Source organism: Nannobrachium achirus (genome assembly GCF_963921795.1).
Source record: "Nannobrachium achirus genome assembly, chromosome: 12".
Classification (NCBI taxonomy): domain Eukaryota; kingdom Metazoa; phylum Chordata; class Actinopteri; order Myctophiformes; family Myctophidae; genus Nannobrachium; species Nannobrachium achirus.
In genome coordinates this window covers 26,923,430-26,945,751 of record NC_137832.1, presented here as the reverse complement: position 1 = coordinate 26,945,751, position 22,322 = coordinate 26,923,430, and the positions used below count along the sequence as shown (strand labels likewise).

Here is a 22,322-nt window from a genome sequence, read left to right as displayed (position 1 = left end):
TATGCAATATTTATGACTTCTCGACTTTCTGGAGTAGAGCATATATTATGAATAAACACTAAACTGTTGGTAGGTGCCAATGGTAAAAGCTGGATAATCTCTGAGCCTTGCTAAACAAACAGCTTATCGTTATTACTTATCGTGTTTCCTTATGAAATATGTTCTTGCTGAAATGTCCTGTTTTTGTTGTATTCTTATTCTGGGATGGACAATCACAAAGTTTATGACCAAATAGCTCAACATCAATAGTATGAAATAGATATTGAAGATAATATCTTGTAAAGATATATCAATTCGAACCCCCCCCCTCTCTCAAAACTCTCAGCCAACAGCCAATCTACAAGCTCATAAAGCTTGCATTATAGTGTCTTGTGATCTTGTAGATCGGTTATTTTGGAGGGGGAAAACTGTAAGGCTTAAGTTATTAAATGCAGGAAAAGACAACATGTATACCATATCATCCCGGACAATATCTAGTTTCATATCACAATATCGATAATTATGATATTGCCCAGTCCTATTTTAGAAAAGTGCTATATAAATTCCTGGTATTATTATTTTAACACAAATCAACTTTTTCTATAGCAAAACCACAAATAGTAGGAAAACATTTTGAACCATTAGAATAGTTACAATGTGTATTGTTTATTGCAATAGATACATGTTTGTGCACGCCTTGGAGTTTTGGTAATCACCACACACTATTGCTATATACTGTATAAAAGGTTATGCATCGTTTTTAAATTAGCTACATCAGTACATTGTGCAAACTTATTTGCACAATAATGTCCCAATACAGCAACACATTCTATACCCTAACACATTGAAACCACTTTCAACCTGATGTCATTATCTTGGGTCATTATAAGCAAAAATGTTGCATTTAAATTGGTTCCACACAAAATCGTGGAAATAGCCAATCTACAAGCTCACAACACATCGCAACGCGCTCTAAGTTTGTAGATTGGCTATTTTCACTATAATTACAGGTGTGCTTTGAGATTTTGACTTGGTACAGTGCTGGGCACAAGAAGTATGAAAACCCCCTGTGTTACAGCATTTGAACAACAGTGCACCATCTAGTATACAGTTATGCATACAGTACGTAAACAGACCCCAAAGAGAGTAAGATCTTAATTGGGGTTTTGCTGAAGATGATTTCAGAAGTCACATATCGGGTAACAGAGAAAGATCATCAGCGTATCGTTGTTATCGTGTGGAAACCTTGTATCTCCAAGTTTCAAAATAGTACGCTCTTTCTTAACACTTACGATGTCATTATTTTGGTAATTGTTTGGCTACAGTGTGCCGCCATTCACTTGCGCTTTATTTTGAAGAGCCCGGAAGCCACTATCGTGTCCATGTTGTGGAAATTCACGGTCTTGTAATGGCGACCAGCATATTTATTTTCACACGGAAATGAAACATTCTAACCGCGGCTGACAGTCACGGCCCGGTGTCGCAGTGAAAAAAAGTGGTTCTCTGCGATCGAAGCATTTTTGGAAGTAGATTCCGAGATAAAGACGTTTTTTTGCAGCAGCAATGAATAGGAGCGATGCAAGGCATTGTGTGCTTGTAGATCAGCTATTTTCACCACTTTAATTTGTTTTTAAAATATAAAAAAAAAAAAACGGTTTTCGACATACAAGGCTCCACCCGACAACAAGGATATTCATGTGCATGGACATTTTGCTGGGATGGGAGCTCTCTCACTCCACCTCCTCCTCCTCAGACTCCACCTGCCCTCCAGTCTTCTTCCTCCTCCTCTTCTTCTTCTTGGAGTCCGTCATCCCACTGGAGAACTCTGAACGCAGCAGACTGGATTCTCTCTGTTTCGCTGACCTGAAGACGAGAGACAGGGTTGTCAACTGCAGTTCACATCCGAACACCCGGATGCTGTTGAAAAAGAAAATAAATCTGTGGTGCAACAGACAGATAGACTACACCAGCAGTTCTCAATCTTTTCTGGATCAGGATCAGCATTTTCAAATGTTTATTTTAATGATCAAACAATCAAGTTGGATCAATAGAACTAACATAGTATACATTATTTATCTATTTATTAGTTTATTTAGTTGTTAAAATCTTCATGTTTTGCCAATTGTTTGGGGGCCACTTGCGCTATCCTCCTGGTCTAATGGTGGGCCCTGGCCCTTAGAATCACTACACTACACCATAAAGGTAAAGGGGAGTAAAGGGGAGTATTTCCAGGCGGCCTCTGCAGCAGGGGCAGTTACTTTTACTTCTTCACCCAGCAGATGTCTGCTAGGTGAAGGCTCAGATGAGCACATGGGCAGGGGGCTGTTAGAGGTTAAGTGTGTTGCTCAGGGACACTTCACTGGGTGAGCCGATGGTCGAACCGGCAATCTTCCGATTCCCAGACGGCCTCTCTACCCACTCAGCTACGACCCATTTAACTACAGTCTATCAGCCCAAATCACTGCAGGGAGCCATGTTCAACCAGCTGGCTGATCAATACACACACACACACACACATCCCTGGGGCAGAGTAGACCGGTTGAGGGTTCAGCTCCCTGGGGGACATTTTACTTTTTTTTTTTTATTGATCTGACACTGGGTGTGATTTTTCAGCAACGCCCTCCTCCACACTCACACAAAACAATTAAACTAGTGTTGGCTATCAGCCTTTCCTCATGTAGTCCATATGTTAAAGAGAAGCTTCCCAGCATCAGCAGGCATTCCATTAAGCCGACAGAGATGCTTGGACCAACATACCTCTATGAGTCTGTATTCTTTCTCATGAAGGCTTTCAAGTCACACACAGTGACATGTGACCACCCTGTGGCCTCTTTGACAACTGCAACCAGCAGTTACCACCCAACCCTTATGGACGGGTACACTCTAAAATAATTAGTGTTAATCGTAGAAGTGGAACCAAATATGGACCTGTAAAAGGTATCACATTAATACCAGGTATAAACAGGTCCAGCAGATACAGATCACATTAATACCAGGTCAGTGTGATGCATTGTCTATGAACCAGAGCACTGGAGTCTCCCACGTCAACTGCATTCACAAGGAAGTCAATAGAGACTTCATTATAGGTGTGTGTGTTTGAGAGAGAGCGGGAGAGAGTGTGGTCAAACAAACTTGTCCAGACAGGCCCACTGTGAAAAGCTGTTTACCACAAGCTACACACACACGTCAGTCAACAGTGTGTAAATATGGATGTGTGTCAAGGGAGTCACACTCATAATTGACTGTATAAATAAGGTTGTGTGTGTGCATGTGCCAGTCAACTCAGCAGGGGTTCTCTGTTAATGAGCAGGGTCAGGAACATGTGTCAGACTCAGACACGCGCGCCGCGCCCCACACACACACACACACACACACACACACACACACACACACACACACACACACACACACACACACACACACACACACACACACACACACACACACACACACACACACACACACACACACACACACACACACACACACACTCTTTCTATTTGTATATAATATTTCATTCTGAGCATTTTGCGAATTTTAAGTCGCTGTACTATATAAGTATAAGCCATCATAGTCATTATAAACCTATATGTTCATACATACACAAGTACGTTAACCATCTTTGTCATAAAAACTATATATTGTTGCTGTCGGGTGGAAACCTTGTATGTCGAAAACCAGATATAATTATTATGATTTAAAAAGAGTGTTTTAAAATTGTGAAGATGGCAGCAATGTGACACACATATTCATTCAACCTAAAAAGTTTAAATATGGAGCTACAAGGTTTCTGCTCGATATGTTCTTACACAATACTCGGGTAATTTCGGAATCAGGGGCCATGTGAAGAGCTCTAGCCCAGACCACAGGGATTTCAATATATGGGAATAATCTAGGCACTACAGACAGACGGAAACAGATATATAATGTAGATTAAACAAACCCACCTAGGCGTTCTTCCTTTGTCCTGGTTCTTGGTCTGCTTTCTTCCATTGTCTTTCTGTCCAGCAGCAGACAGGTCTTGTGGAGCATCTCTGAGGCCAAAGCTCTTGGCCGCGTGTCCCAGGTGGAGGCCGCGGATGTGGAAGATGTGTTTGAGAGAGGAAGGGTAGGCTGCGTAGGACCTCAGGAATGACTGCAGGGCTATAGATAACACAATACAAAAACTATGAGAGAGGACGGAGAGGCTGCACATAGGACCTCAAGAACAACTGTAGGGCTAGATTAATTTATTTTTAATCCACCCCAGAGATGCCAGACTATCATCTACGCCAGGGGTCTTCAACGTTTTCAGGCCAAGGACCCCTTAGTTGAGAGAGAGAGATGAAGCAGGGACCCCCACAACCCATAGTTTCATCGTTTGACGGCACAATCATCAGTGTATATTGGATTGATGTCAATTTGTGTTTTCAGATATTTAACCACTTGAACAGTCCATACTTAATACACTTGACCTTTCACTCTGTACTTAGTCTGCTCTTTTCCCCCCTCTACACCAAACCTAAAAAATAAAAATAAAAATAGCCGATCTACAAGCTCACAACGCCTCGCGCTGCGAGGCGTTGTGAGCTTGTAGATCTGCTATTTTTGGCTAAAGTTCTCAGAATAAGGACACTAGGGTTCAAGTGGTTAATATATAAAAGGAGAAACAAAAGATTCTATCACACCAAAATTTGGAGGACCCCCTGTAGTGACTCTGAGGACCCCCTAGGAATCCCGGACCCCCTGTTGAAGACCACTGATCTACGCAGTGATATTAAGTCTGGCCATGCCAGGCTAAGGCCGCTGACACCACCTCCTGCGCTCTCACCTTTCTTAGCATTCTGCACGTTCTGTGGGTTGGAGTGAACCAAGTTCTCGAACTCTGTCTGCAGGACCGTCGCTCGCTCTCTGATCTCCTGCTCTAAAGCCTTGGAGGAGGTCTGAGGAGACACAGGACACACACACTGTGTTCACTGCTGTGCAGGCATGTGTATGTCACGGTTTTAAAGAGAAACAGGACGGTCGAGAAACGGAGCACTCGGTGTGCAGCACGGGGCGGAACAAGCGGTCGCCCACAGCAACATCCTCCAGGCGGAGCCGCGCCCGCTCGATTGTCCACGACATTGCAAGCGGCGCGCAGGCCAGCGGACCTTGGTCCTGCTCTTCGCCCCCGAGCACCGCAGGTGCGAGTGGCCGCGAAGAGCGGGCCAGGGCCGGCCGCGCGAGTTACGAAGCCGTGGTGAATGCAATAGTTATATTTATGCCCAGGCCGTAAGGCCTGGGCAAGCCCACGATAAACACCCTGTCCAAGTGACTACAATGGAGCTAATGGCTAAGCTAGGCTAGGCTAGGCTAGTAAATACAGTCGCAAACGAGTGACGTCAGCGCCTTCACTAGTGAATGCGAGTGAATGGCTGTCGTCGCCACCTGGTGGTGATTAGTGTGTGGTGAACGACAAAACAAGCGCTCTTACAATGAACGTCCTGCGTTACCCAAACATCCTGTAACATGTACACATAGACATCAAAGGGGTCTTGAGCCCCAGACCTTTAATCCACATGTAAAAAAGTGCCCTCTCCAGACCATGAATGCAGTTTTAACTATGGTGAAGGAAATGCAAAATGCCCTCTTTATACCTGAAGGCAGCATTCAAGAGAACTGCCTCGTCCAAACTCTCCTGAACTTGAATGCAGCATCTTATGTTGAAAGAATTGCCCTCTCTGTGTAGAAATCAAGCATCGAAAATAGCCGACCTCGAGGTCTGCTATTTTCGATATTTTCAACAAAAGGCCCCTTTTAGAAATTTCGGGCCCTGCCTCTCTAATCAATCATCTAGCGATGTGTATTACCTGCTTATTGTAAGTCGCTTTGGAATAAAAGGGTCTGCTAAATGCCTAAACTGCACGTCCCTGCTGCTGTGTGTCTGTTACGAAAGTCAGTGTGCGGCGTCTGTGATGAGTCTGTGATGTGTGTCTCTCTGATGTGGTGTGTGTGTGTGTGTGTGTGTGTGTGTGTGTGTGTGTATGTATGTGTGTGTGTGTGTGTGTGTGTGTGTGTGTGTGTGTGTGTGTGTGATGCACATCAGTGTTGTATATTATGTCTGTCTGTCTCTACCATACCTGACTGTGGTACTTGCCCCGCCCCTTGTATGTGTCATCCAGCATCAGATTGGACAGAATGTCCAGCAGCTTGATCTCTGATAGGCTGGAAAGAACAACAAACCCCACCCAGGCCAAAATAAGTTAATGATTGGTAACTTATCATTATGATTGGTAGGGTTAAATGATTATAACATGATCTCTTTTCCTGGTTTTGGTAAGAATTCTTGTTCTCAATGAGTAAAATCCGATCAGTACTTTATTTTTTTTTCAAAACCTGTATGATGCGAATTATAATTATTGAAACGTTTGAGAGCATTGTGATATGCATTTGTAATTACAAATAACTTTATCATAATGTAAATACCTTCACAGCTTTGAAGTACAGTCAACACACAGACACAGGGCTCTATTTTGATTGTCTTAAGTAACAGCTCTAATGCCTTAACTTAACGGCCTGTCCATACTGCCTCCGACGACCCAACATTTCATCGAAAAGGTCCGGTTCAACTACTAAATTACGTCACTCGCATCTTCTGAAAAACATTACCCAGATTTAGAGTTCGGAAAGCTGAACGTCTGAAAGTCAAAACTCTCAGACGAAAAGTTGGGTGGTCGGAGACAGAATGGATAGTCCTTTAAGTTAAGGCATAAGAGCTAGTACAGGGCAACTTCACCACTTTTCAACCTATCTTCATGTAATTGGTCCTCACTAATGTTCATGATGAAATAGCACAATTTTATTCTAATCAGTCTGTGTCTCATAGGAGGGCTGTGGGCAGTTCAGAAACCGTCTGCCAGTGACATCATCAATGGAGAATCTAAGCTAATAGAAACTGTAGGCTTTCTATTCCTGAAAAGTTACAATGTTAATGGAAGCCATTGTTCTCGAGATAATAAAAATATAAATTTATTTTTCAAAAATTGTGCTTAAAAAAAGAATATACCAAATGATAATGTCACTGGCAGTTATATCTGCCTAAAATCCACAAAATTGAGCTATTTTATCGTGAACATTAGAAAGGACCAATTATATGAAGATAGATTATATGAAAAGTGGTGAAGTCGTCCTGTAAGACAATCAAAATACAGCCCACAAAGTAACTCAATAAGAGGATCAAAGACGTTCAAGAACTCTCTGTAGTTCCTAGAAAAGGTTCCTCGAACTATTTTTTTGGTTTGAAAAGCCAATAGGCTTTCTAACCAGTCTGTGTACCATGAATGAATAGTTTAGTTTATTTTCAGTGCCTTACATCATTACAAAGGAGGAAAAAATCAGTTTGATTTTGCACACATCTTGGGGGCACTGAAAAAAGGCGTAGGGCTGAAGCCGAAGCATCAATCAACACACCTGATATTGTGATTGGCCAGGTCTGTGATGAAGGCGGCCTCAGCAGGCGTGAGGAAGAGGAGGCAACTTCCTCGAGTTCCGATGCGAGCCGTCCTCCCCACACGATGGACATACTCTGTTACACTGGTAGGAGGATTGTACTGATGCACACACACACACACACACACACACACACACACACACACACACACACACACACACACACACACACACACACACACACACACACACACACAGGCTTGGTGAAATGCTATTGTTTGACTAACTGTGTAGCTCTTCTTAATTTGAATGATTAACATTAACAAAATGTTTTAATAAGAATGAAGAGATCTTACCTGGATTATCCAGGTCACCTGTGGCAGATCTAGACCTCTCGCTGCGACATCCTAAAAACGTGCGCATGCGCACGCACACGCACACACACACACACACACACACACACACACACACACACACACACACACACACACACACACTTTCAACCTGGTGCCCCTACATGTACTGTGTGTCATAAAACAAGCAGAATAGAATAGAATAGAGAAGGTACACAGTAGAATAGAATAGCATACGTACGGTACACAGCAAAACTCCAGTCTTGCTGACAGAAAACTCCTCAAACGCTTCCGTTCGTTCCTGGAGACACAACCCATGATTATTACTGTATGGCTGGTAACCACTCATCAACACACTAAGTTACTAAACCATATCATTAAACTGTGTATAGTCATTTATAATAACAGACATATGATATTCAGAAATATCTCTAGTAGGTTTAAGGCTTATTCCCACTGGGCCAGATAACAGATAAAAAAATCTCTTTCTCCAGATATTTTTCCATTCAAAGTGGATGGTAGATACAGATAAAAAAAATATTTGCCACAGATAAAAGTATCTGTGGCAAATATCTGTGGTAGATATTCTTTTTATCTGTATCTACCATCCACTTTGAATGGAAAAATATCTGGAGAAAGAGATTTTTTTATCTGTTATCTGGCCCAGTGGGAATGGGCCTTTAATCTTTTTCATTATTGAAAAACAGATAGATACACACTATGTACACCAGTAAGACTCCCTAATCGGGAGATAAGCGACCGTCACGTCGCATACACAAGGCTTTAGAAGGCAATCGTAGCCAATCAGGAGGGAATAAATAAATATTATTATTATTATAGGTTATTATAAATAATAATAATACAAAAACAGCGATACATTCATTCTAGCTATAATACTAGTTTATTATTACTCAACAGAACATACAGATGTGAATTAAGGTTATTATGGGATGTAGGGGAGACCACTCACCTCCTGCTTCATGTTGCCATGGAGACGCAGGAATTTGATGGGATGCTTCTGATTGGCTGAGGGCCGGCAGAGAACGGAGTTGAAGAGGGACAGGAGAAACTCCACGGCCTCACAGCTCGATATGAAAACTATCAGCTTGTTATCCTGCACACAGACAGTAGGGCATTCACCAAATATTACAATATACAAATATCAAAGTCACTATTTGACGTTGTTCACCAAAGTTCAATATTCACTTTTTTTAAATTTTTGTATCGTTTTCTCTTAAAAGATATAGGGTTTATAAAGCTTGGCTAGATAGGAAGTCATAAGAATGAGTTGTCAATGCCCCTGGTGGATGAATTTGTTAATGCTCTATACCAGGGGTTCTCAAACCTTTTTAGGCCGTGACCCCCAAAATAAACATATTTGAACTGGGGACCACATCCTGACAAACACTTGGAATTGTAGGTATTACATTTAATGTGACTTGGTTTCCGCAGATAAATATTGTGAAAATAGCAGATCTACATGCTCACAACGCCTTGTGAGCATGTAGATCGGCTATTCCCTCCTGATTGGCTACTATTTGTGAATGCCCTAACAGACATACATTTATGTTTGGCTTTTAGGCTTTGTAAACAGAAATCTGCATAGGCAGATATGAGAAATTACTTAAATATATACCAAGAAATGACTGACAATGACCGACACCAATCAAAACAATGTACTATGGCCAAAATACGCCATATTTAAAACTTAAACTTACACATTTTATACTTTCAAAAAAGTATTTAACCCATTTAGACTTGGAACACCTATTTGTCGTTATACCTTTCAATCCGATAACACCATTTGTAACATTAGCTGTTGCTGTTTTTTTGACATTTTTTAATAAAAATAAATTGGTTAAATAGTGAAAATAGCTCACAAAGCATGTAGAATGGCTATTTCTGTTGCTTTTGAAAAAGTTTGAAAACATATTTCACCACATGAATTTATATTGATGAATGGAAACGATTAAGAAAAATAACTGTGATTATCTCAAATAATTGTGACATGCCTACTATGCGTTAGTAACGTAGAGTATTAGTAATACTAGTAGTACTAGAGCATTATGGGATGTCTTTCTTTTTTGAGCGGTGGTCACAACGCTCCTATACGTGGCCGTGTGTGTGGGTCTGTCTGTCTGTCTGTCTGTCTGTCTGTCTGTCTGTCTGTAGCCTGCAGTAACCTTTTCTGACCACACATGTTAAGGGAGGGTCAGAAAACACACACACACCCCCACACCCCCACACCCCCACACACACACACACACACACACACACACACCACCGCTCAGTTCACACGAGTGTGATTTTTTTATCTGAACTGAGCTCATGCTGCACGCCGCTTCTTATCACCTGACAGGGGGAGCTTCACCGTTTGGACATAGCCTGTAGAAGGAACATCCCCTGGCGCCCCGACTGGCCAGGGGGAGGCAGTATAGAGACTGCAGGATTACTGCATGTTTTTGTGAGGGTATCTAGACTATCTACCCTCTCCCTGGGATGTTTCTCTACCTTGCACTTGTCCAGTATGAAGGCAGCCAGGCAGACCAGACGCAGTTTAGAGGGAACCATGACAACGTTCTGCTGCAGAGCCTCCGGTACAGAGAAGCTCTCCGATTGGCCAGCAGCTAAGCCGGGGTCAGGGGTGACAGCGGTGGTGATGTCATCGGAGGAGGCGGGGTCAGACGCGTTGATACTGACAGGGTTGTTCATACACACTTCAGCCAGTCGAGACAAATCTGGAGAACGCACGGCACGCACACACACAAACACAGTTAGCCTTGCCTGCCTGACTTCAACAGAGTTGTATTCTGTGTTCTGACGTGTAGGTGAACGATAGACTATTATTTTGAAGATTCTGAATCTGTGCTTAACACATTTTTTACCAAAATCATATCACACACACACACTACCTTGAGTCATGGTAGCAGACAGTAGGACGTTGGTTCTGTCATCTGCAGCAGAGTTTACTGCGTTCAGAATGACTGTGAGATCCTTCTCAAAACCCAGGTCTAACGTTCTACAAACACAAAACATATATATATACAAATTAAACTCTCTCTCTCTCAGGAGGTGACAACCATAAGAGACAAGAAGTGGAGGGAAATAAGAGGAGTAGGAGGAGAAGCCGTAGAAAGAGGAGAGGAGGAATGGAAAGAGAAGAGCGGTAGAAGGAGGAGGTGAACAGTGTTGATTTCGTCGACTAAAACTATGACGAAAAACGTTTGTCGACTGCGTTTTTTTCACTGACGAAAATGAATTAAAAACTAAGCTGTGATGATTAAAACTAAGACTAAATATGTTGTCAATTTCGTCGACAAAATAAAAACTAGACTAAAACGTTGGACTATAGTGGAGAAGTGTCATTTTATGTTTGGCTGCTCTCAGGTGTTGCGTGATGAAAATAGCCGATCAACAAGCTCACAGTGAGCTTGTAGATCTGCTATTTTCAGCACGCAACCAAGTGTAAAATAAGTCATTACGATGCCATCAAGGCCTGCCAAAATACATTTCTGTTGACTAAATCAACTGTAGATTTAGTCACCTAAAAACATATGATATTAAAAACTGCTTCACAGCCAAATCGCCTTCCATCGCCATTTTGAGGAGGGTGAGGCAGCCAGATCGCCAAACGTCGCCTTGGGGATCATTTTCTGATTTTTTGGGTATTTTTTTGACATTTTTTGAGCTATAAATGACCATTCTAGGTTCATTTAAGCTAAAGCAATGAATATGAGCTGGAAATGACATCATCGATGACGTAACCCGGAAGTCGTTTGCCCATAACATAGCATAGGCCTTTTTTTAGCATTGAAAGCTAACGTTTTTCTTATCAAACTTTACCATATTTAAACGGATTTTCATTCGGAAAAAAAGTGGCTGGGTGACAGAGTGGTCACCCAGCATCATGGTCGATTGTTTAAAATAAACTGATTGCGCGCGTGAGGGCGTGCACGATGCTGTTGTTTGGGTGCTCCGGCCAGCCGGGCCGTCCCATTATAAACAAAGGCTGCGGTCACTCTCTGCCAGTCTAATAGCCAGCATTGATCACTTAATCGTGGGCGCACTCTAGTGGTATACAAATCCACTGCAGTTTACAATTATATTCTGCCTCATGGGTTGTTGTATTGTATGACTTAAAAAATAATAATATTCCTGGCAGTATAGGCGCACAAGCATATTGTAAATGGCTGTGTATGTGTTAAGTCGACTAAAATTAGACTAAAACTTTTCAGGTGACTAAATTCTGACTAAAACTAAATTACATTTTATTCAAAAGACTATGACTAAAACTAAATCAAAATTAGCTGTCAAAAATAACATTGGAGGTGAAGACCTGTCTGCCTCGTCCAGGACCAGCCAGCGTAGGGAGGTGAAGGAGATGTTCAGGGTGTGTTTGATATGATCCACCAGACGTCCAGGAGTACACACCAGGATGTTTATACCTTTACGCAGTCTAGAGAGAGAAAGAGAGAGAGAGTCAGAGAGAGGCACTGGAAAGTGACAACCACAGTACGCTACATTTGTATTCCTAGAATGAGTAGGGCACTTGATTTCAGACACCCCGATGGAGGTGTACCGTCGGAAGTGGACTTGAGCCGCAAGAGGCACCACAGAGCGAATTATTATGGAAAATATTAATATCCAGTCAGGGTGCAGTGTTTTCAATTTATTGAAGATTCATTTCACATCCTCTGCCACCAGTGTTCATTTTTTTCAGCAAATTTTGATTTAGTTCTAGTCCCGTCTTAGTCTTCTGAAATAGTTTTAGTCTAGCCTACTCTTAAGTCGACTAAATATCAAAATATCTTTTCGGATTAGTCTTAGTCTTTTAGTCTTCGTCTTTTAAGCTAAGTCTTTTGGGCTAAATATAACCACATAACTCTGAACAAGTTATTGTCTTCTACTGCCTGTTACTTGGTCAAACTAAACCATACATAACACAGATGTATTTGGCTTTAATTTCATTGCAGTGCAGTTACATACCAATTACCAATATTTTGACTTAATGTAGATTTAGTCTTAGTCTTTTGAATAACACAAATAATAGTCTTAGGCTTAGTCTTCTGAAATTGTTTTAGTCTAGTCTAGTCTTATCGACAAAATATCAAAATCTTGCAGTCTTTTAGTCTTAGTCGACGAAATTAACACCGTCTGCCACACAGGTTGTTGAAGTGTGCATCGCTGCATGCCTGGCTGACATCTCACAGTGGATGTCTTACCCCCACCCCAAGCTCAACATAACTGAGCTTCACTTCCATTCCAAAGCTATTTAAAAGAATAGCCTCACATGTGATAACATGCAATGTAGTGTCTATAGGGCCTACTGGGCCTTAAATCAATCATTAAATACCTATGTCATTAAGCCGCTGCCACAGGCACTGTTAGGAAGCCTGACAAACAGTAGCAAGCGACAGAAAGTGGTAAATGCAATAGGATCGGTTACCGTGCTCAGAGCCATTCTGCCATGCATAACAGCAGCTATTTAATGTAACACAGAATTTTAACATGATGTGGTTTAATTTATAACATAATGTACATAGATAGACAGAGAGACAGTTATTACCTGGCTTTCTCAGCCTTCCTTTTCTCTCCTCCCATCAGAACTCCAGGAACAATCCAGGTAAATGGCTGAGGAGAGGGGTCAAAGGTCATCATTAGACTGTCCTTCAGAACACAAACAACAGTGTCCCATAGAGCAGTGCTTCTCAACCTTTTCAAGCTGCGACCCCCAAAATAATCCTATTTTAACTGGGGACCCCCTACCCTGACTAGCACTAAGAGTTGAGGCATTACATTTTGTATAACACGGTTCTATTGTGAAAATAGCTGATCTACATGCTCGTAGCATGTAGATCGTCTATTTTCACAATTTCTGCATCTAATATTTGACAATTTGGCAAATGTTAATTTGTCATTTTAGAGGTATTAAAAAGTCCTTAAATTGTCATGTGGAGATACCCTCTATACACCCTCTAAAAACTTTATGTTGGTTGGTTTACTGTTGAGTGAGAAAACAATGCACATTAAGCTAATCATCTGGGGACCACCCAAAATAATTTGGGGACTCTCCTGAGGGTCCCGACCCACAGGTTGAGAACCACTGCCATAGAGACAACCAACACAGTGTCCCACAGAGACAAACACTGTCCTAGTGAGACAAAACATTCACAAACATACTAACCTTTACTAATTTCTGGAAGGTTTGAAAACTCTGCAGGGCCAACTGGAAGAGAGAGAGAGAGGGGGGAGAGAGACTGTCTCTGTCAGTCGGAAACCTCATATGTCCAAAACTCATATTTTTCTAAATTCAAATTCAAAAACAGCGAAAGCAGCAGATCTACAAGCTCGAAACAAGGCAGCGACTTTTGAAGCTTTTCTTTGATGATTATGTGTTTAAACACATAATCAATAAGCGGTTAAAAAATTTAAATAGACAGTACCTCTCTGGTTGGTACTATGACCAGTGCTAGCGGCCCATCCGCTCGCTGGATTTTAGGCTCGACTGCCTGAAGTGACTGCACAATAGGAATACCATAGGCCAGAGTCTTACCTGCACACGCGCACACACACACACACACACACACACACACACAGTTAGTAGTGACTGGAGCCTGATGTTGCTACGCTACATGTGAACATGAACATCAAGGTTGTTCTTACCAGAACCAGTCTGAGATCTGACAACAGCGTCTCTTCCTGACAGGAGCACTGGGATGGTATGTTTCTGGACACTACACACACACACACACACACACACACACACACACACACACACACACACACACTTATTAGAGGCATTGTAAACGGTGGTAGTAGCACATGTGTATTTGCAATAGAAGTATAGCGTCAACACAAATAATGAATCACCCTGCTTGCAGCAGTGTGTAGCATATATACCTTATGCCCCTTATGCCTAAAGGTTTTCGTTTTTTAACCGCTTTGAAAAACATTAAAAATAAAATCAAAAAGGCGATCTACAAGCTCAAGTGTCGATGTAGATCGGCTATTTTCAGTATTGCAAAATGTTTTTCAAAATAGTAAAAAAAAATGCGTAAAAGGTTAGGCATAATGGGTATACTGGGGGACAAGATCGTCAAACTCCACAAATGGCTGGATTTAAATGTAATGTGGTGTGAATATACTGTATACACTCCACTGCCCTGGAGTCCCCGAAAAAATAAATGATCATTCGGTGGAAAATGTCTAAACGTCATGGTCAAAATGAGAAATGTGAAGTTGTGGAAAGATGAGGTTTGATGAGTCAGTTGTTACCATCGTTCCCTGGCCGCTGTGAACGCACATAACCGAACTAACCTGAGCGAAACTAACCCTGAAAGGATTTTGTATTCCCATACTTGAAATAACTGTCTTGGTGTGTGTGTGTGTGTGTGCGTGCGTGCGTGCGTGCGTGTATGTGTGTGTGTGTGTGTGTGTGTGTGTGTGTGTGTGTCTGTGTGTGTGCGTGCGTGCGTGTATACCTGGTCATGGTGCTGATATTCAGAACCTTGTTGAGAGTCGCCACCTGACAAACAAACCAACCAATCAGAACACAGGATACTCCGCACACACAAAGTTACAACCACTTCACAGGGGAGACTCTCCACGAAGAAATCTGATGAAACCATGTGATGGTGACGGAGATAGCCAAAGGTTTTTATGTTTTCTGCAAATTGTGGGTTTTGGACAACAATGTTTCTTGCTAACAGCAACAATATGAAAATGTTAAGTACAACATGCACAAAACAGACAGAACAGACAACAGCTCTCTGCGTGTGTGTGTGTGTGTGTGTGTGTGTGTGTGTGTGTGTGTGTGTGTGTGTGTGTGTGTGTGTACCAGGTGTGGATGGAGGTCGAGGTCTGTGAATGAGTCCGTGGTGAAAACCTTCTCCTTCAACTGGGACACGTTTGCTCTGGCGATTGAGAGAGTGAGAGAGAGAAAGAGAGAAGAGAACAGTGGATTCTCTTTTAAAGTTTAATTTACAGCATGTGCATGTCAGAAGACCGTTCAAGTTGTTTGTCGTAAAATACACACATCGGTTTTGTAAATGTGAAGCTAAAGATGCGTTCACTGGATTTATTGCATGTATAAAAACACATGGCAACAACAATGCGAACTGGATTTTAAGACACTCACCACACACCAGTCAGAAAGGGAGTGGCAATACTAGGGCTTCATGATTGCAAAATTTAAGTTGACAAATGAATTGTCATACAAATAATTGCGATTAACGATTTCATTGTGTATTTGGCGTTATATATTGGAACATACGAATAGCCTTTTAATCTAAAATAGCCTTTTAGGCTTCGTAATCCAAAATAGCACGGGGTAGATTTGACAAATAACTTACGTATACAAAGTAATTACTGACAAAACCCCTGAACTCAAGTCTCCATGGGATGAGTAATCGATGAAAATGGGGGGAAAAAATAATAATAAAAAATAATAAAAATTAAAAGTGACCGGCCTAGGTGATACCTGTCTATTTGTGGGATGTCAGGGTTGTGTTTGAACAGGGAGGAGGTCTTAACGCCTCCTTTTACTCCGTGTCGCTCCCTCTTCTCTCCGTTCGTCTGGTGTTCCTCTTTCATTCTCCTCTGCTTCTTCTGGCTGGGTGGAGTCATGGCCTGGGAGCAGGAAGACACTTTTTATCATTTTACAATCTATAACTGGGGGTCCGGGACCCCTAGGGGGTCCTCTGAGATACTGCAGGGGGAGGGGGGCTGCCAAGTCTTTATGTGACAGGGACTTTATTCTTTCCTTTTGACACCAACCACTTGAACCCTCGCATCCCTATTCTGGGGGTAACATTAGCCGAAACTAGCTGATCAACTACACAACGTGTCACAGACGCATTTGAAAGTTTGGCCAATTCGGTATAAAAAAGGTCTTAAATCCTAAAACTGTAACTGAAGAAACGAGAGTGAGTGAGAAAACAATGCTGCACATTGAAAGAGTACCGTAGTTCACCCCCAAAAATATATTTTTCCCAAGTCTCCATGTGTTGAGTAATTGATAGAAAAGAAAAAACACATTTGGGAACCACTGCATTAGATAAGAGTATCTGTTAAAGCTGTGAGTATGTGATACAGTGACCTGCTGCTCTGTGGCTTTGTCCTCCTCTCTCCTCTTCTGTTTGGAAGGAGGTGTCCCTGATGATGCCTTCTGTGGGGGCGTTTCATGTTTGGAAGGAGGCGTCTCTGATGATGACGTTATCCGAGGAGGTTTTTCCTCCTTTCTCCTCTGTTTGGAAGGAAGCGTCTCAGAGGACGGCATCTGAGGAGGCTTTTCCTGTTTGGAAGGTGGTCTGTCCGACGATGTCATCTGAGGGGGCTTCTCCTCCTCTCTCCTCTGTTTGGAAGGCGGTCCCTCCGACGGTGAAATGAAAGGAGGCTTTTGCTCCCCTCTCCTCTTTTTGGAAGGAGATCTATCTGATATCTTCCTCTTCTCGGCTTTTAGTTTCTTCTGCAAAAACAATGCAACATGATTCTAGATAAGAGATTGTAGCTGATATGTTGTCTTTATCGGGTTGAAACCTTATATGTCCAAAACGGATACTTTTTCAGGATTCAAATAAAAACATGTGCAAAACTAGCAGATCTACCAGCTCAAAACGCATCGTGTTTAAGAGGTTTCTGCCCGACAGCAACGATATACTGTAGATATTGTTTTAGTGGGTGTATTTCATGGACAGGTCGTGAGCCTAATATTGGGTATAAAATGGTACCTACCCACTGTCATGAGCCAGGACTGGTTATAAAATAGTACCTCCTCACTGTTGTGAGCCCAAGGTTGGGTATATAAAATGGCACCTACCCACTGTCGTGAATGAGGAGCCTTCTTCTTCCGACAGGGGGTGAAGGAGGTGGGTACGGTAATGTTGAGACATAGCTGGCCCTCAGTAGATGACATCACGACGTCAAGCCTTACAACTTCCTGAGAACAATACATCAAAATGGATATATTACACAGTACACACTGGATATGAGTGTCTGCTCCACAAGTGGGATCCGGGACTGAGCCCCAGGGATCCTTGACGACATGGTCTCTAGCAAAATTAGGAATGCAGTTCACGATTATTTCACCAGCTGAACTTGATAATGATATAATGCATGAGAATGGTTGTTCAGAGCATAGGTTTCTCTCCACTGTTATCTCCCGCCCTACATCCGCTCCACACGTTCCAGACTCTTCTCCCTTCTGGCTTCCAAACTGTGGAACAAACTTGCCCTAGCCTTGATGACCTTGCAGGCTTATGCAAAGGCTAAAATGTCATTTAGATAGCATGTAACATAGACAGTTAAGTCTGACATCATTTTGTAGGCAGAGGAGAACTTCTGGTGCCAAAGGCACCAGCGCTCGTGAATCTTTTTACTATAAGCACATTTTTCTTCTCTTTCTTGTTGACAGGAAAGTGGTAGAATTATACTAGACGTTTTCTTGTCTCGGATCTGTTGAAATAGCGAGGGACACAGCACTGCCCATATTGACAATAAATCTGCTTGAGGGTCTGACTAAAAATGATGTAACGGCTTAAGAAGCCCATTCACATGGCCCTGTTCGAGCGCCATCATGAGGCCGATTTTTGCTTAACACATTTTTGGACAGTACTCCAACAGATTTGGTCCAAAATCACACAAATTGGTATCTATACAGTCATGTGATCAACATGAATCTTTACCATATCTTTACAATTTACCATATTCCATCCTGATTGGCTAAGATTGGCTTCCAAAGTTTGCAGGATTACTCCATTTTTGGAAAAAATGCCTCAATTCATTAACACAGCGTGCAATTTTGATGTCACGTGACAATTTTCAAATCATAGTGGCCGATCCGTGTTTTTACCTATAACTCCACTCCACCGATCAGTGTAAAACTAGCGTCCCTAGGCCAGTGGTTCTCAAACTTTTTCAGGTCAAGGACCCCCAAATTGACACTTATTAGCCCGCTGACCCCCATTTGAGAGGATATGCCACTATTTTGCCATGGATAAGAGAGGATTTTTACAGCTCTAGCACTCTCTGAGTAACATACCCAATAAGGGTCCATTTGGTTCCTAGCTACCTGGATCCCTTCCCTCTTTCTAGCAGGTTGGCCAATGATCCATGGGTCGGCGGTTCGAATCCCGGCTCCTCCTGTCTACATCGAAGTGTCCTTGGGCAAGACACTGAACCCCTAGTTGCTCCCGGTGAGCTGGTTGGTGCCTTGCATGGTTTCCACCGCCATCGGTGTATGAATGTATGTGTGAATGGGTGAATGTAATGCACATTGTAAAGCGCCTTGGATAAAGGCCACCATTTACCGTTTTACCATTTACCCTCTGAGGGAGTTCCAGGGGGTCCCCAAATGCCTCAAATCAAGAACGCAGCCCGTGATTTGTGTGATATTTTGCACGCACATTCCCACTAGGTCAAGGAACAAATGCCACCCTTTTCACATTGGTCTGTTATGGCGCCACCAGCAGGTCAACGTCTGCAAAACAGATTTTTGGAACAATATGCCTCAAATCCGATTACCATGAAAGGCCCAAGAAACACATGGCATCCTTTTCACATTGGCCTATTATAGCGCCACCGGGAGGCCTCAATAACCTACCTGACCTGGCTGGCGGAGACCTGTGCTCAGAAGAGCACTGCTATGGGCTGTTAAGTATGACATAATGTTGTAGGCAGAGGAGAATTTCTGCCCCCAGTTTCCGTGAATCTTTTTACTATTTTTACTATTTACACATTTTTCTTCTCTTTGTTGTTGAAAGGAAACTGTTAAAATTATACTTTAGTCGTTATTTTTGTCTCGGATCTGTTGAAATAGCGAGGGACAGAAAATGCTCTGGGGGCAGAGTTCTCCTCTGCCTACAAAATGATGTCACGGCTTAAAAGCCCCATACTGTAACTGTTTATTTTAGACTGATGATTTACCTATGATCCTAGATTACTATTTTCTATTTGATGTAACACAGTATGCTTACTGTTAGTCGCTCTGGATTAAGACAGAGCATCTGCTAAATTAATTAATTGTAAGAGAAAAACAAATGTACCAAATCTAACCTAACAACAGTACTGTTCGTTATCATCTTATCATATCATCTTATGGGGTCCTTGACATGAAAATGTTTTGAGAAACACAGCACTAAATGACATTATGAGAATATGAGTGGAGGGTTGAACTGTAAACACACTGAGGAGGGTTAGGGTTGAACATTGACATGTCTGTAGGTGGTGTCCGTCCGCATAACCTACAGCAGAACGTACAGTCAAGAGCACACACACACACACACACACACACACACAGTGGAAGCTACTTGTACTTAATGCTACACACTGATGCTGTATTATGACAACACAACTAAACTACGTGGATACTAACCTCGCCTCACCAGGCTTTCCCCTGGGACGTGGATACATACAATCAATGTAGTAAGTAACAAGAGTTCTTCTGTTACCTTGACAACGTGGTCTCACAAACACACACGTGTTGACACTTCTTCCAGCTTTATCTCTCAGCGTAGCGGCGTAATTAGTAAGTTAACCCTTGAAAAACAGAGGTACTTCATATAAATACATATACTATGATTGTTTTTCACTATCTAAATGAAGGGGACTGAAAGGGAAGGAAGCCAATTTAAATCTGTCACCTATAGCTGGAGCTGGTCCACTGCGTTCTGTTCAAACACGTAGTGAAAATCGCATTAATTTAACACACACACACACACACACACACACACCATAGACACACACATAAACACATGTGGGATACTTCCGTATACGTCATTGAAGCCCCGCCTCCTTGTATAGATGTACTGCTTGGACATGCGCATCTCTCTCTGTCTCTCTCCCTCTCAAACCCTCTCTCGCACTTTATTAACAAAATATTATAAAAGATACACCTGAAAAAGGAGATAATATATAATAATAATATATTTGTACGTTAGTTTCATCGATACATAATGATTTTGAACGACAAACGCAGGTTTATTCTGAAATTTTCCAAAGTAAGGTTCTACCGAGACTTGAACTCGGATCGCTGGATTCAAAGTCCAAAGTGCTAACCATTACACCATAGAACCGAACGAGAGTTGACGAAGCCCCATTGTTTATATAACTTGATTGAATCCTCGATTCAGTCGAAACGTTGATGTGATTTTGGTTTTCCTGAACAGGAAACACAGCTATTGTTGTGTAGCAATGATGCTTGATTTAGAAGAAAGACAAAATGGTCCACAAATCCTATGGCGACGGCAGATCTCACGAGCGTTCTATGTTTACTTTTGCTAGAAGGTCCCGCGAGAGTGTTGCTGCTGGGACAGATAGATATAACACCATAGAGTATGTATAACACGGACCGTAAAGGAGTAGTTTCCCCCTGATTTGTTTCTCTGACAAAAAGCCATACGTATAAGATCTTGGAAAGGTTCTATAGCTTGTGGCGATAGGGTCCAATATTTAGTTAATTGACAGTGACCATCACAAAAGATGCAACCAATATCTGAGCATAATAGGATTTGTCGTTGATAGAGAATTTTCCCAAAGTAAGGTCCTACCGAGATTTGAACTCGGATCGCAGGATTCAGAGTCCTGAGTGCTAACCATTACACCATAGAACCTTCATGTCTTTCACTCTCATACAATTGCTATTATAGATCTCATACAATTGCTATTATAGAGGTTGTCAGAAGTTGTTTGTTTGTTTGTTTGTTTGATTGATTGATTGATTGAAGACTTTATTAGAAGTTCGCATAGGAAAAAGTACAGTTTCATGACGGTACAGTTCACTGGTACAAGGTCTACTAAAAGGAGATCCTAGAAAAGACTATAAGCTTAATGACCAAACCACTGAAGTATCTCATATAACATTGAATGACAGAACACAGTACTATGCAGTAGATATAGTCAGGGAAAAAAAGGGAAAACAATTTAAAAATAAAAAAATAAAAACATACAGTAGTAGGGAAATACAAAGAGGGGTGCCTGGAGCCCGGGTGTCCTTTCCAATCACGCGTCAGGCGTGGGTAGGGCTGGGCTATGTTTGTTTTTACCAGTTGCGAACGGCTCCTGCCTGTAAGTGTTTTTTTTTTTCAGGGCGATTTTAAAGGATGCTAGTGATCCACACTCCTTTAAGGCCTTCGGTAAGGCGTTCCACATTTTTGTGGTATAGCAGAAGAACGAGTTTGACCCTTTCTTTGAGGTGACTCTGGGTTGAACGTCCGTGATTTGTGGCGCTGCCTCTGGTGTTGTAATTATGGACATCCTTAACCTTTATAAAGTATTTTGCCAGGTACATGGGTATCTTAGTGGTGTAGTGTAGACTATCTTGCACACCAGGCCCATTGCAAGTTGCTGTACTCTGTCATCTACTCTGAGCCACCCCACTCTTAACTGGTGAGTAGTGGTGAGGTGAGTCTGATAGGGAAGGTTAAGCAGGACCCTAATTAGTTTGTTTTGGGCTGTGTGGAGCTTAGTTTTTAGGTGTTCCTAAATTGATTTAAGTTGATGTAGGCCTAGAGATGACCACAGCCCTCCAAAATCAAACAATCAACGTGCTCATCTCTCTTCCAGTCCTTCTGGTGATTATCAGAT

At 42.1% G+C, this 22,322-nt stretch overlaps 1 protein-coding gene across 2 annotated transcripts; it reads right to left on the bottom strand.

The window, feature by feature from the left end:
• Window positions 1-676: 676 nt before the first annotated feature.
• Window positions 677-20,434, bottom strand: LOC308295197 (ATP-dependent DNA helicase DDX31-like). Of its 2 annotated transcripts, none has more exons than XM_080738195.1 (22): window positions 20,381-20,434; window positions 20,189-20,276; window positions 17,560-17,679; window positions 16,840-17,208; window positions 16,222-16,370; window positions 15,580-15,655; window positions 15,224-15,267; window positions 14,406-14,476; window positions 14,186-14,295; window positions 13,927-13,968; window positions 13,309-13,373; window positions 12,079-12,198; window positions 10,655-10,761; window positions 10,254-10,480; window positions 8,713-8,856; window positions 7,984-8,043; window positions 7,746-7,796; window positions 7,411-7,550; window positions 6,081-6,165; window positions 4,790-4,901; window positions 3,927-4,122; window positions 677-1,896 (listed from the first exon to the last, which is right to left on the bottom strand). In XM_080738195.1, exons 3-22 carry the CDS (start codon window positions 17,653-17,655, stop codon window positions 1,710-1,712), a joined length of 2,451 nt encoding a protein of 816 aa, XP_080594321.1. In that variant the 5' UTR covers window positions 17,656-17,679; window positions 20,189-20,276; window positions 20,381-20,434; the 3' UTR covers window positions 677-1,709. The 2 variants fall into 2 exon arrangements, with proteins under 2 accessions (XP_080594321.1, XP_080594322.1); XM_080738196.1 differs by having other exon boundaries at window positions 677-1,842.
• Window positions 20,435-22,322: the final 1,888 nt, after the last annotated feature.